We start from the raw sequence: 14683 nt of genomic DNA, 5'->3' as shown, positions 1-14683 counted from the left end.
GGCGATAAGTTGGAGAGGGATGGAGTGGAGCGCCAGGGGAGGAGGGAGTTGGTGTATATAAAGGGAATCAAGACCGCATGACGGCACGCGATTACTGCGGGCGATATGACGAAGCAAAAAAGGGGGATCCTGAGCTAACCTTGGCTTGGTTATCAATTGCGATAGTAGCTTTCCACGCATTGTGCGGGGAAATATAATACTTGTTTTCACATACCGGGACCTGGATCTTCATGATGTCATTACCCCTTCCAAGACCTCATATATAACCTCGGATGGGAACCTTGGACAATGTTTATTTAACCGCCAAATTTCACGAGGATCCTTGATCAGGTAGCTATATGCTTGATTAGGCTTTGTTTCCCTTGATGTGGTATCTCGGATATCTCACACACTACTCAAGCATTGAACACACTATCTCACGCCTGGCGAGTAGGGGAAACAGGGAAAGGGTCAGAAGCGGCGAGTAGATTCAAAGAGCCCTGGCCAACTGGATTGCTGCCCTCCACGTCACTGCGCTATTTTTTTTAGTAGACGTCCTAGGGAGCGAGCATCTAGGATCTACTAGCCAACCACGATCCGTAAAATTACGACACGTTCAGCACTCACAAATTTTAGGGCACCTCGGCTTCTGCCGTATGTCGCTAGTCGGTGTGAATGGCTTCGCATGGTGCCGTACTAAATCCGGAATCGGCACGAATTTGCGGGAAATATTAATGCTGAGTTGTGAGTATATGGTTGAGCCAAGCGGGCAAAGTTGCTTGTCTGTAGCCCCACCAGTATTTCACACGGTTCCAGATCTCTGAGGTGGGGTCAGGTGGGTCTTGGGCAGTGCAGCCTCAACACGTTGTGATTATTTGGTTTAACTTCAACACGATCTTGGCCTCGACACTTAGTTCCTTATATATTTCGCTCAACGATCTTGGCAACAATCAGACTTGATTAGGACGCTGCCGACCAAACACGAGTTTGTCGATCAGCACAGTTCACAAGACAACCCGTACATATTGGATGCTACGGTGCCTCGCTTGAAACCATGAGTCTTGTGATGGTAGTCGACGCTTTGCTTGGTTGTCATGTGCTTGCTCAAATTCTGGTCTTCACCCTCTGGCAGTCTCTTGCGAGCTTAATGGGAGGTGATCCGCGGCGACATTTCCAACGCTCGTCAAGGATTTGATCGCGGGAGAAGGTGTGCGCAACGACCGATCACGGGCCGCTGCGGGAGGCTCGGATATTTGTCAATCATTTGAGCGCTATCTATTCATTTCGGGACAGAGCTGGACGGGTATTGTTAGCCCTGTTCGGGGCTGCCAACTTCTATAGCCAGTAAGTTATTCCTCAGCTGCCTCCGCTGGCCACCCCACTCCGATTAGGCAGAGTAAGAGTTGCCGGGGTGGGTCGGTCTTTTGGTTTTTGACCCCGGAATCACGCCTCGAGGGGCACGTAATGGGATTGACCCGACGACCCAGGGTTTGTGTCTCACCTTGCGCCACGAATTATCATAAACCTGCGTCTTATATGAGTACGAGGCACCCGACTTGTCACACCAAACACCTACTCCACCCTCCCATTCTGGCTTTATCTTATGATCATGGCTGAGCGAGCACCAGTCGCGTATCCCAATATCGGGTCCAGCCAAATTAATTTTTCACTTCCATTAAGATTGGCGCGTGGGCGATCTATGTCTTCGTTACCTATGCATTCTTCAACTCGAAATCAGCTCGAGGTGCCCTGCTCGATGCGGTGCCGTGCTGCTTCGGCTCCGGTTAGCCCTGTCTATACGTCTGGCACTACCCCTACACATCCGTCTGGTTCGGACTCCATTCGTTCACCTACATTTTCCGTCCCCACCCCACGATCACGAACTGTTTCCTCTATCAATCGCCAACCACCTCCACGGTTGCAATTAGAAGATCAGTCGCGGTTCCGCACCAATTCTTTATCATCGACTACCACATCGTCTTTGGAGGCCTCTTTAGCTGAACTCCAGGAGTTGATCGAAGTTCTGAGTACTCCAATCCCATTTGATGAGGAGTTCTTCACTGCCCAAAACGATTCTGAAACTGGGACAAAATTCGAGCAATCCAAATATATTCCCACTACACCCAACAGAGCGAGAGTACTTGTTCCACAATATGAGCCCGGGCCGAGATGGATTTGAAGGTTTAGTCGCCGGACAAACGCTACATTGGCCTACTGAACAAAGTTGGTGCTGGGCGCCGGTAATAGCATTGTAGAATTTCTCTCACTCTCCCGGTTTGCAACATTGTACTTAAGCTTGGTGCTTTTATGTTTCGGATTCAGACTTTGCTTTCAAACTCGTTGTCAAGTTCAGTATTTTACCAGACCCTCTTTTTTGCTGTTAATCCAATACAGTAGATTCGTGACCTGGGTCACGCATATTCGATTGTCCACCTGGATCGAACAACGAAAGAGTGTTTATGCGCGTTCAATTGTTTGAAAGATTTAACTTTTGGTCTGACCAAAGACTTGGGCCTCGTGGCAGGCCAATCCAATTGTTTAACTCACAGCGTTGTCTCAGTTTTCTTTTCTGGCCCAAGGTGCTTGCTTACGTGATACGTGATGGGCACGTGCCACACGTGTTTGCGAGTTCAACTACACCATCACAAGAGCAACTGCCATCTATCTGGTCCCCACACATCCTCGACGGCATCTTGCTCAGATTAAACACTTTTAGAAAATTTATTATAAGCTCAGTTATCTGCGTCCATAGCATAGAGGGAGTTCAGATTAATATTAATAGCGGTAAGCCTTGGACGGTATCGAGGGAGCTGGGGCTGACCAAGGTTTCTAGTTGGATGTCCTTCACCAACACACCTCTTGGACAACAGCGGCGAGTTGACCGCAACACCTTTCTCAACGGACCTAAAAAACAACAACTAAAATCTTCTAAGCTTGCTGGAGAGTCGGAGCAGCCTGAAACACAGCCCTCCCCGCCTCGCAGAGCAGCCTCGACCCATACTATCCCGGTCTCGTATTCTTACGGGTGAGTAGAGTTACAGTTTTCATTGAAAATTTCCATTGACGCTTGGGCTATATCAGTGCCCCAGAGCTCGCACGATCCGGGTCCGGTTCACCTCCCAAGGCGTCTTCCTCGACTGGCAACCGGCCATCTTCCCCCACTCGATCCGCCACCACGTCTCAACGCGCCCCTACCGAAGAGCCAGGCTCTTCTGAGCCTGCCAACGTTCGTTACGCCCGCCTTAAACAGCGTAACCAATCGTTGGGTCCTACCGCTTCCACCTCGTCTGTTACATCTTCCCCTGGAGTCGTCTTCCGTGACACGAGCGTAAACGTTGCCAATGCCTTTACGCAGGCGGCGTTTTCCAAGCTTGGAGGGACCTTGCCAAAGCCCAGGTTGACCCAGAGCTGGTCCAGTGGTAACCGACTCACTACCCAGGCGTCTACTACATTTGGCCGTGCGCCATCGGTACTTCGCGAGGAGGATGAATCTGGAATTGGTGCAAACGATTCGGGCGAGGTGGACATCAATGGGGACCCTATCAACCGCGCCGATCGGGCCAAGACCCCGTTGTACGATGCACTTGGTGCTGCCGGGTCCTTTTTGATCAACCAAGCCAGGCGTGCTACGTCCCGCCAGCCCGAGGATTCAGCTTCGACTACCAACATCCAGCAGTCTCTCTCTAGCGTGGATCGTACCAGTGATTATGAAGATGCTGAGGCTCTCTACCAGCGTGCAAAAGCCGGTCTTACCATCCCTGAGCCTGGGCCCGACACGAGTAAATCCTCCACTACGTCCAAGAAGAAACCGAGAAAGAGCAGGGACAACGCGCTCTATAAGCCCTCAGAATCGGAGGAGGAAGAGTCGGACGGATTTGACTCGGATGAGGGCAAGCGGAAGAAAAAGCCCAAACATGTCAAGGGAATGTCGCTGCCTATTATTGGGCCCTCCAGAAGTAATCGCTCTAGAAAGCTTCGCAGACAATCTTCACGACCGAGCGCAAGTATGCTGGGCGACGGCGACTTGCATAGCGTTAGCAATCTTATGCAGGTCGATGAAGAGCCATCTATTCTGCCTCCGTCTCGTGGGAGGTCCGAGAGTCGAAGCCGTAGCCGTAGTCGTAGTCGCAGCCGGAGTCACACTCCTCGATCTCAAAGCGTGGGTGGTCATACTACCGACTCGATGGCTGAAGAGCAAGCACTGGAGGATGCGTTGGTTGATGACGACTCGAACGCCTACACCGATCCTGAAGTTGCCCAACAGTCTCGCGAAATCGCTGGCTCTCAACAAATACCACGTGCCTCGTTGCAATCCTCGTTCTCGTACTCGCCCAAGCGGAATAGCAAAGGCCTGGGAGTGGGAGCTGCACTTGGGACCTTTGTGCGCTCAGTCATGCGTGCACTGGTTTCACTGAAAAAATTGAACCATGATATGAAAGTGGTGCTTAGTATTCTCGTTGTACTCTCTGCTCTTTACATGGGTATATTCAGATCCTCGAGACCGGTCAAACCCTCTCAACCCACTCACTATGAGCACACACCTATCCCCCAATTCGACATGCCTCCTGGGTCCCTGGAAGAGCTCATCAAAAGGCTGGCAATACTCGAACAGGCACAACGCTCAACAGACACCGCCATTGGAGATATGTCCTCGCGAGTAGGAAGCGTGGAGGGCTACGTTGGAAACGTCGATGCCAGGGTCGGACAGGTTGACACGCGAATGTTGACGATGGAGACCAGAGTCGGAACTGTCGAAACCAAAGTCCTCCGGGTTGACGAACGGGTTAGCAAGGCTGACGATCGACTCGACCGCTTCGATAGTCGGGTGGAAAAGGTCGCCAACCGAGCGGAAGACATTGGCTCGCAGGTTGGCAAGGTCGATAAATTGGTTCGAGACATCGATACACGTGTAGGACAAGTCGACAAACGCATAGGACAGGTGGACACCAAGGTCGTGCAAATGGACGGCTGGGTTGCGCAGGCAGAAACCAAGTTTGACCAGCTCGGGAACCGTGTGGGATACGTTGAGCGATCTGGTACCACGTCTGGGAAGTCGGAAGGAAAAGGGAGCTATTCCGATGCTCAGGTCAGGGAGATGGAAGCCCGCACGCGCGAGATCGAACTTAAAGCCAAGGAGATTGAAGGACATGTCAAACGATTCGAAGGCAGGGCGAAAGATATCGACTCCAAGACGGCCGACCTTGATTCTAAGACCAGGGACATTGACTCCAAGACCAAGGAGCTCGACGCCAAATCTCGTGAACACGATACCAAATCCCGGGACTTTGAATCTAAACTCCGCGATATCGAGGCCAAGTTCAAGGACGCTGCTGGCAGCTCATGGTGGCGTGGCACTCGTGGAAGCAATCAACAAGAGCAGCTTGCGATCGGACCAGAGGCTATGGACCAAATCGTTCAGCGTGCCGTTCTAGCGACCACCAAGGATACCGTTATGCGTGCCGACTTTGCATTGTACACTGGTGGCGGCCGCATTATTCCCGAGTACACCTCGCCCACGTTTAGCATGGCTCCTGCGCCTGGTTGGCGACGTATGTTAGGCATCGGAACAGTACACGGGCGTTCGCCAGCAGTGGCTCTTGTCCCCGATATTAATGTTGGTAACTGTTGGCCCTTTGCAGGGAGCCAAGGCCAGATTGCTGTCCTCCTTAGCCGAAGCGTCAAAGTTGACGCTGTGACTATCGACCACGCTTCGAAGGAAGTAGCATACGATCTCCGTGCTGCGCCAAGGAAATTCGCGGTTTGGGGGTTGGTCGAAGGCGCGGACAATCTCGAGAAATTGGCCAAATACCAGCAAGGGCTCGAGAAGCCGGCAATTGACGGGCCCATGAACGAGGCCCAGAGCGAAGAAGCTCCGCCCTTTAAACCAGCGAGAATCCTTTTGGCCGAGTTTGAGTACGATATCAACGCCAAAACGCACATTCAAACGTTCGAAGTTTCGGAACGCGTCAAACAAGCCGGAATCGACGTCGGTGTCGTTGTCTTTCAGGTTCGAAGCTCTTGGGGAGACCCGAACTATACCTGTTTGTACCGCGTCCGCGTACACGGAGAGGCTGTTGGGCCAAACGTCAGCGGTGCATAGATGGGATGTTGGAGATCTGGTATCTAGACTTGGGGGAGGAAGGTATCATTGTAATGACGTACTACGTTTATTCTCGTTCCTTATTCTTTTTCTAAAAGCTTGTTTCTGTGTGTCTATTTGGAATACGGTTCTTGCGATATCCTCTGATCATTACGGAACTGTTTACAAGCACATGCATAATGTGTACGGTATAGGTAGTCTTTTTCTCTCTTATTTTATTCTCGGTTGTACGAGTCTCGAAGAAAATACAGTGTTTATTGGGTTTCGTTAACTTCAGTTGGTTTACACGTTCTACCCCCTCTGGATCTATTTATAACACCCGGAATCAAAGGGAGACGAATTTGTCTGCGGCCTGCATGAAGGGAATAAGTCAAGTTTTGTGGCAAGGATCAGAGTTACGAACCTCGGTGAGGAGTTTTGCAGTTCCCGGCTCACGGGCGGAGTGGCCAGCGTCCTACCATCGAGGGTAAGCCCGGAAACCAGCAAGCTCGTTCCGACTTACAGGAACAATATGAAGTTCAATATCTGGCCATTCCTTCTTGAGGGCCCATGCGGTGGTTATCTAAGGTAACAAATAGTGCGTCAGAGATAATACGCATTACTGGTAGCACGGGAATTTACCGGACAGACTACATCGTACCGGCCTTGTACGACAATTGTTGGGATGTGGCGGCTACAAGCCACGTCAGTCTTCTTGAACAACCACTGGGATGGCAGAGCTTACATTTTATCAATCGACTGCTTCTCTAGGAGTTGGCCTTGGCGCATAAATCCCTGTAATCTCGTTTCAAAATGGCGGGAAGCAGAGCTCAAGATGGGATGCCAACCTCGTTAATAAAGTAATGGTTTTCGATACGAGCAAATGCACTATGTTGTCTTAATAAATTCAAAGGGAAGAGCTAGTTAATGAAACACTTACTTGGCCCAATCATCTTCAGTGGCCCTAGCAACGTACTCCGGATCGACATACAACTTGGACGTAGTCATTCTATAAGAGAACAGCGTCAACATGCGAGTATGTGATCTTTTTAAACTCCACTTACTCCCACTTGGACCAAGCCTTTGCCGCGTTTAGCCTAACCTTCTCGTCATTCGAGTTGAGCAACTTGTTGTACGCTTTGATGAAATCATCACGCTCGGCCTCGGGAACAGGAGCAACATACTCCTCCCTGTGCAAAGGAGTGCGATGTGAATACAAGAAATGCCAACAACGCCGTCGGCTTACCATGCTTCGGGGAAGAGATGAGAAGTGCCGTTCTGTGACAATGATGTACATGAGCTATGTAGGTGCTATGGATATTGCGTAACCTTCTTCACCTGATAGAAGAAATCAAGTTCACTACGGTAGGTTAGTTATACATTTGTGCTAGTTGAGATCCAAAATACCTCTTTCGTAAGGTAAAGATGCCCCTAGAGTGATAATCGTTAAGTGAAATCCAAAAGATTTATACGGGGCTCACCGTAGGATCAGGCCTTTCACGCGATCTGGGTGTGTTTGGGCATAAGCTAGCGACAAAGTTGAGCCCTAAAGACCCATATTAAAACACAGAGCTACGAATCGACAACCATACCGACCCAAGAGCCTCCAAAGACAACCCATTTATCGATCTTTAGCTTTTCGCGGAGCTTCTCAATATCAGCCACCAGATCCCATGTTGTATTGGCTTCGAGAGATGAACTCCTTTGCGGCTCATGAGCATCTTTCCTACATAAAATTTCAAGTGCGACCTACGGTTGCGATTTACCACATCCTCGTTGATCGAACAGGATGATCTTGTATTTCTCGGGATCAAAGTATGTACGATCGGATGGGCTCACCCCTCCTCCCGGACCACCTTGGGAACGCCTATATCGATACAATGCGCGCATAAGAGTAATTATACACATACCGTGTAAGAACACAACTATTGGCAGTTATATGCTTCAGCCTTATTGACGTCAACTAACTAAATGACAACACACCTGGTTTGCCATCCTTGTCCCCGCTCACTTCGTAGCTAAATGACCCATTATAGTAGTCGATATAATGTAAAATGCGTAGATACTAACTAAAGTGTATGCGGAGGCTCTCTCGAAACCTCGAGCATCCCTGTCTCAAAGGGAGTGCCTTCAGGATATTTAGCAATAGTTGCGGGAGTCATTTTGAATCTGTTAACAGAGAAGCTGCGCGTGGATAAGTTCCCGAATGGCAATGAGAATATATGCTGGAGTCTCCCCAGATAATATCCTGTACGCACTGAAGGTGTTGAAGTATAGATCAACCTCCACATTGCAATCACCAGATAGATAGGGCGGATCTTGTAGTGATCATCTGTGCAGTACCCAATAAGCGCTGAGGACTTCGGTCCCCGACCAGAACCAACCTAAATTACTTAGCACCGGCCTACAACCCTCGTTACCGCCCGCAACATGAGTAAAGAAGAGAGAAATCGATTATTTGAATCCGGCATAGCTGCACTTAGTCAAGCCAAATCGAGTTCCGACCCCACAAACTACGCGAGCCTAATAGCTGAGGCTAAGCGTGACCTAGACCAAGCTGTGGATTTAACCGAAAGGGATGATCCCAACTTTGCAAACTATGTACATATCTGGGCCTCGACACATGCTTTGTGTATCGCATTTGTCGATTATTCAGCCGAGCTGGACTCATACCTTGCTTCATCTCCGCTTGTCGAAAACCTGAACAACTGGTTCCGCGAGTGCCCTGGACAGATTGTAAATAAGTTTAGTATTGAAGAGCAAGAGTTGGAAGATTTTTGGGCGGGTGTAACTGAGATCCAGGACGAACGCTACTCGTCGCTAGATATTCCGGCCTTAATTTCACCCGGGGCACTGGCGGTATCGGTTGACGTCTTTGGTGAAGCAATCTCACATTCGGGCAGCAACACTATACACATTTGGAGCTTATGCCGCTCAATAGCACTTTACTTGAGAATGGATTTATACAACCCAAGTGAAATATCTCTCTCCATTTCTTCCTTTACAAAAGCAACGGCACTCAAAGACACAAACGAAGGCTCTCCCGACGATACAGACCCCTTCCTGTTAAAAACTGTTGAACTGATGTTCAATAATCCCCAAAACGATTTTCGATATGACTCTCTCCGAAGCCTGGCAGCATTTTATGCACAGAGGTAATACGTATTTGAATGGTACTGTCTCGACCTGCTATTAATCATACATATCCACCTGGCAGGCAATTAACGACGTTCAACGAATTGTGGAGTTCTTACCAATCAGACGGCACTTCCACCAACCTCGACGATGCTATATCAGCCTCGTTTGAAGGAATCCTTTGGACTCGAGACGCGGGCATACCCGATAATATTCGGTTCGAACTTGTGTTTGGCTATGCGGGTGCAGCGTACGAGAGGTTTAATTTCTCCCAAAACACGGAGGACCTTGAAAATCCTGTCCAACTCCTTCAAGAAGTCCCGTTTTATGTGGGAATAGATAAAGAACAGATGGCGGCAGCTAAACAACTCCAAGCCCTAATGTTGGCAGATCTTGCCTATATCCTATCCGAAAGTCGTGAAGTGGAAGACTGGGTAAAGGCTGTCACGTTCTGGAAGCAAAGTGTGTTGGTGACCGAACCGGATACTCCAGACCTTTCTAAGCGCCTATTTGAACTTGGCAACTTGGCATTCAAAATATGCAAGACATCTGAAGACTGGAAAGCTGAGTATTTCTCTGAGGCCTGCGATGCTTATGAGAGGGCATCTATTACTGCGACCGACGCCCCTTTCGCTGCCGAGATTCACTTTGAGCGTGCCTCTATTTTCTACTATCGTTTTCTCGAGACACTCACACGAAAAGATCTCGATCTTAGCATGAAATTCGGTACCAAAGCATGCGATCTGGTCCGTCAAACGCCTTTTCCAGGCCTGAAAGACGCACATTGGAGCGGCATTTACACACACTGTAGCAAACTAATAAGATCGGTCCAAGAGAATATCAAGGGGGATGACAGAGATATTACCGAAAAGCTAGAAGAAGTAGTCGAACTCTTAGAGCTCATTATTCCATATCCCCACACCAACCGTCTTTTTGCTATCAACCGCTTGGGACTCACATACACCCTACTGGCCCGCATACAACGCCGTGCAGGCCAATCTATCGCATTCTGCCGAAATTATCTTGAAAAGGCATTAGAACTTCATGAATCCACAATCAAAGAAACACCAAGCGAGAGCGATTTTATATATGTTCGATACAATCTAGTTGGTTCGACATACTACCAACTGTACGATCTAACAACAACCGATGATCCACTCCATTCAAGCTATCTCAACTTATCCATTGATAACTTCCGATTGGCATATCCGCCGGGTAATCTAAACCTCAACTACGCCATGAAGCTTGCTAAAGCCCTTGAGGATCGTTATAAATTATCCAAGGAACGCTCGGACTTGGATGAATGTGTAGACGTACTCTGTCCAGACCAAGCCAAGCCTCAATTCGGACACTCAAAAGTTTTTCTCGATGCTGCCACCCTACTTGTGAGGATTTGCCATGATTATAACTTGCATGAAATAGTGTTGGAGGGATACAAGCGAGTCTTCGTAGCTCTACGAAAAATGATTCGGCTAGGGCTCTCATCGACTGAACGACAAGATGCTATTGTATACTCTGTTGGATACGCCTGCGATGCTGCTGCTTCTGCTCTGGAACAAGGTCAAGTTAACGTTGCTGTAGAGCTACTCGAAGAGGGCAGAAACCTATTCTTTTCTCAGTTGCTTCCTATCCAAATGGACACTACCTCGATTAAACTTCAAGATCCAGATTTAGCCTCATATCTTGATGAGACGATAGATAAGATTAAACAGTATTATCGAGCCACTGATGCTGCCAGCTACCGGCCAAACCAAGTGGATTACGAGGGTGGATTTGCCGATGATATAGAAGAAATTAGTCGGGATTACACTCCAGAGAGTATGAAGTTGCTTCGTTATGGGAGCGAGCTGGAAAGATGGCTGGGAATCGTCCGCAAGCTACCCGGACACGAGCATTTTATGAGCTTGAGCCCGTTCTCGCACCTAAGGCAAGCTGCTAGCGTGTGTCCCATAGTTTACATCAGCGTTAGCCGCTTTCGCTGTGATGCCCTGGTAATCGGCAGCGAGAAACAGGATGTGCTTATAGTCCCCCTTCCCACTACATTCGAAAAGGTACTTGCTTTATCTCAGACCATGCGTCGGAATATATTCCAGCAAGGACGAGGAGTTCGTGACGACACTCCCGAAGACGGCACCCGAGCAATGGTCCAGAGGCGCACCAGAGGATTAACCCCAACACAAGAAATACAAGGTGTCTTGCGTCAATTATGGACTACAATTGTGCAACCAGTGCTATTAGCTCTAGACTACCTGGTATGTTAAACTGATTATACATACCCTAATCGAATGTCCGCTCATCCGTATTAACACAGAGTTCGGGCAATACGCCCTCGGATATCCTCCCACGTCTATGTTGGTGCCCTAGTGGCCCTTCAGCTACCTTTTTGCCACTTCATGCCGCAGGAGACTATGCACGGGGGCCAGAGCATTGCGCTATGACCCATGTTGTCTCCACATACATACCGACCATTTCGTCTCTTCTTCATGGTTTAGAGCGCAAACCACACAGCAATTCACAAGATGCCCATATGTTATTAATCTCACAACCGGCTTCGCCACCTAACTTGCCACTGCCAGGAGTGATAGTAGAGAGGGACCGGATATTAGCCACGTTCGAAGAAATTAAAGGCTCTGGCAATATTACATCTCTACACGACAAAGCGGGTCTTGTAGAAGAGGTTGTGAAGCAATTGCCATCGCACGAGATGTTGCACCTTGCTTGCCATGGTATTCAGGATACCTTTAATCCTTTGGATAGCAGCGTGGTTCTTCATGACGGAAACCTGACTATTCGAGAAATTATTCAGACTCCACTGCCAAAAGCGGAGTTGGTGTACTTGTCGGCGTGCCAGACAGCAACCGGTATGTTTAAATCAAGCAAACCTCGTTTCACATATAATATTAATACACGATAAAACAGGGAGCATTAAAACACCCGACGAATCGTTTAGTCTCGCAGGGAGCTTCATGTTTGCTGGCTATAGAGGTGCCGTAGCCACTATGTGGTCTATCAATGACCAAGACGGGTGCGACGTAGCCACTTCATTCTACAGACGTATACTACAAAGCGATGGAGATCCTGTCTCCAATTCAGCCCTTGCTTTGCACTGTGCAGTCCAAGAATTACGAGGAGCCAATCCAGAAATTGACCCTATAAGATGGATTCCCTTTGTATATTTTGGTGTCCCAGGACCGATTGGTGACAGCTCAGACAATGCCGTTTAATTTAAATGATATTGATCTTATCTCCCACTGTTAACAGTTCCACTGATTATAAGATATATGCGTGTTCTTTCTAGAAATGTACCTACCTGCAAATCATCGGGCACAGTGCCTTTGTGTGATCCTCTAGCCATACGTGGGGGAATGGCTTCTGCGCCTAAGAAGGATCGGTATCATTGCACTGATAGAACAACATAACACGTTTACAGTTATCTGAAGTTACAGGGTTACTGGACCTCGGAAACCATTAAAATGTAGCTTTGATTACTACAGGCACTACACCCCCTGCTGGTAGTGGGTAATCACGGTGTTTAATTATCTGTAGTATGATTGAAGCAACTCCACTGTGTGCCGTAATGGATATGACTTTGTTCAGTAGGGGGTAACCATCAGACCTCCACACTCGAAGAAATGATGCACTCACAGGTATCCTTCTCTCCAAGTAAATCTTTAAATATATGATCTAAAGTAGCTTTCAAGCGCGAGGTAAAATCCTCAGTTGATTCAGAAACGAACTCGCTCCAGAGCTGATCCTATGGAAATGGTAGCAAGTGATCAGTTCCCGCCATCGCTGTTTTCCTGTGTACTTACTTCTTCGGTAAACGAGTCTTCAAAAAGAAAACCTGGGTAGGCCTTCTGTATGTCAGTTTTGCTACTGCGGTGATCGCTCGTGTATGGAGACAATTCTTCACGAAGATTCTCATAGCCTTTTGTGAGTGTTATGAATGCCATATTTCATTTTGAGGAAATACCTCTATGACAAGCGGGCTCCTGACGGGATCACCCGTGCTTTCGTCTTTGGGGAGAACACCTTTGAATGTCAAATCAAGAGTTGCCAAAGCACGAGTCAGAGGCGAAGAGAATAGTCTGGTCGGCTGGAAAATACACAGCATCAGAAGACTATACATTGTTTTATACTGTCTACTCACTACAGGAATCGGATCCCCGGGTCGTGAAAGTTCTTTTTTCCAAATCTCGTTTACCGCCTTAGCTTGGGTTTCTCCCAGGGGTGTCAACTTGGCGTCAGCTAAAAATGACAACTGAGCTCTGCGAAGTGGATCCCAGAGGTACCCTCCAAATTAGACTCACGACCCCAAGTTATCTCCCCGTCGCCATTCTGCTTCGACCACTTGTTTTCCCAGGCTATTGGACCATACCTATCCACGCCTACATTATCTAGAGGTAAGATAAGTCGATGCTTCAGTAACTGCCACTGATCGTCACCAACTAATAAAGGCTTACGCCACCCCTGTCCATGGCGAGCTAACCAACAGACTACATAGCGCACATTACCTGGGGCTGACTGTTGGAGCTTTTGGATGCGTGCCTCAAAGTCTTCCCAATAGGTGGCAGATGTGCGTGATTTCAGCCCAAAAGCTGGTGGATGTGGTTGAGGATCCGTAGACGGGTCGGATTGGATAAAAAACCCGGAAATAGCCTGTGAACTGCAGTTACAACGGATCGAAATCATGGTTGGGACTCACCTCATAGCGAATTCCCTGAGAATTATTGTCCACTTCCATTGCATTGATACAGGTAACCTAGCCCAGCCAACAAACGGGGGGGGGGTGTCAAACTAACCAAGGACCTGATGCAATCTTGAAATTGTATCTGAGGGCTAGGCTGCACGCTATCTAGTTCATTCCACGGGCTAAATTTGGCTGTGCCAGAGGCGAAGAGTAATGATTGATGACATCTCCCAGGTACAGACATGTCTTGGCATCTGTTTGAGGATCTTCGTTCTGCGCTCAGCGTGGCTCAATCTCAGGACTGATGCTCAAGTTTGTCACCAATGTTGTCGATTTACCGGCGGAATGTCGCCGTCGAATAAATAAACTTGGATATTATTTTCTGGTTCATGACAGCTTACTTACTCCGGCACTGGTGCAGGAATTAGTCATTGAAAATGTACCTTTTGTAACCCCAAGATACTCTGGTCGTTGGGTGTGGACGCTTCGATAAACCTAATTATGTGAGAGCCAGTACTAAACTCACAGAGAACTTGTAAAGTAACAACCTTCATTTACAAGATTCTCAAGTACTAAATATCAGATAAGAGATAATCCAAAATCTAGTTCGTATAGAATGCGTACTTGCCAGCTCCTGTTGGCGCTTGTTGCAAAATCCGTGGCCGGCCGAGACAATTTCAGACGTTTTAAATAAAGCTTCGCCTATTTTTATGTTAGTTCTACTAAACCTAGGAATATTTCTTAGTATCCGCAGCCGTCGATGTACCTCTGTCACGCGCTACTCACTGCTGGGGAACCTT

At 48.3% G+C, this 14683-nt stretch overlaps 5 protein-coding genes across 5 annotated transcripts; 3 read left to right on the top strand and 2 right to left on the bottom strand.

Moving 5' to 3' along the window:
• Positions 1–1588: 1588 nt before the first annotated feature.
• RhiXN_03218 (uncharacterized protein) lies at positions 1589–2158 on the top strand (the record flags this gene model as incomplete). Its single annotated transcript, XM_043323035.1, has 1 exon — positions 1589–2158. One exon carries the CDS (start codon positions 1589–1591, stop codon positions 2156–2158), a length of 570 nt encoding a protein of 189 aa, XP_043178531.1.
• A 658-nt stretch (positions 2159–2816) lies between these two features.
• Positions 2817–6079, top strand: RhiXN_03217 (myosin-4; the record flags this gene model as incomplete). Its single annotated transcript, XM_043323034.1, has 2 exons — positions 2817–3004; positions 3061–6079. 2 exons carry the CDS (start codon positions 2817–2819, stop codon positions 6077–6079), a joined length of 3207 nt encoding a protein of 1068 aa, XP_043178530.1.
• Positions 6080–6404: 325 nt separating this feature from the next.
• Positions 6405–8220, bottom strand: RhiXN_03216 (alpha/beta hydrolase family protein; the record flags this gene model as incomplete). Its single annotated transcript, XM_043323033.1, has 17 exons — positions 6405–6431; positions 6483–6533; positions 6582–6641; positions 6701–6752; positions 6804–6853; positions 6907–6946; positions 6999–7067; positions 7123–7248; positions 7305–7336; positions 7397–7418; positions 7466–7489; positions 7540–7604; positions 7655–7760; positions 7812–7914; positions 7969–7983; positions 8042–8076; positions 8129–8220. 17 exons carry the CDS (start codon positions 8218–8220, stop codon positions 6405–6407), a joined length of 969 nt encoding a protein of 322 aa, XP_043178529.1.
• Positions 8221–8488: 268 nt separating this feature from the next.
• RhiXN_03215 (CHAT domain protein) lies at positions 8489–12417 on the top strand (the record flags this gene model as incomplete). The annotated part of the gene is made up of 4 exons (XM_043323032.1): positions 8489–9213; positions 9276–11445; positions 11505–12054; positions 12113–12417. 4 exons carry the CDS (start codon positions 8489–8491, stop codon positions 12415–12417), a joined length of 3750 nt encoding a protein of 1249 aa, XP_043178528.1.
• A 386-nt stretch (positions 12418–12803) lies between these two features.
• On the bottom strand, positions 12804–13937 carry RhiXN_03214 (histidine phosphatase family containing protein; the record flags this gene model as incomplete). The annotated part of the gene is made up of 7 exons (XM_043323031.1): positions 12804–12947; positions 13006–13113; positions 13167–13289; positions 13344–13441; positions 13504–13581; positions 13657–13852; positions 13899–13937. The coding sequence occupies 7 exons, from the start codon at positions 13935–13937 to the stop codon at positions 12804–12806; spliced, it is 786 nt and encodes a 261-aa protein (XP_043178527.1).
• Between the last annotated feature and the right edge of the window lie 746 nt (positions 13938–14683).

Source organism: Rhizoctonia solani, chromosome 3 (genome assembly GCF_016906535.1).
Source record: "Rhizoctonia solani chromosome 3, complete sequence".
NCBI lineage: Eukaryota > Fungi > Basidiomycota > Agaricomycetes > Cantharellales > Ceratobasidiaceae > Rhizoctonia > Rhizoctonia solani.
The sequence above is the reverse complement of the archived record's forward strand: the minus strand, read 5'-3'. Positions and strand labels throughout refer to the sequence as shown.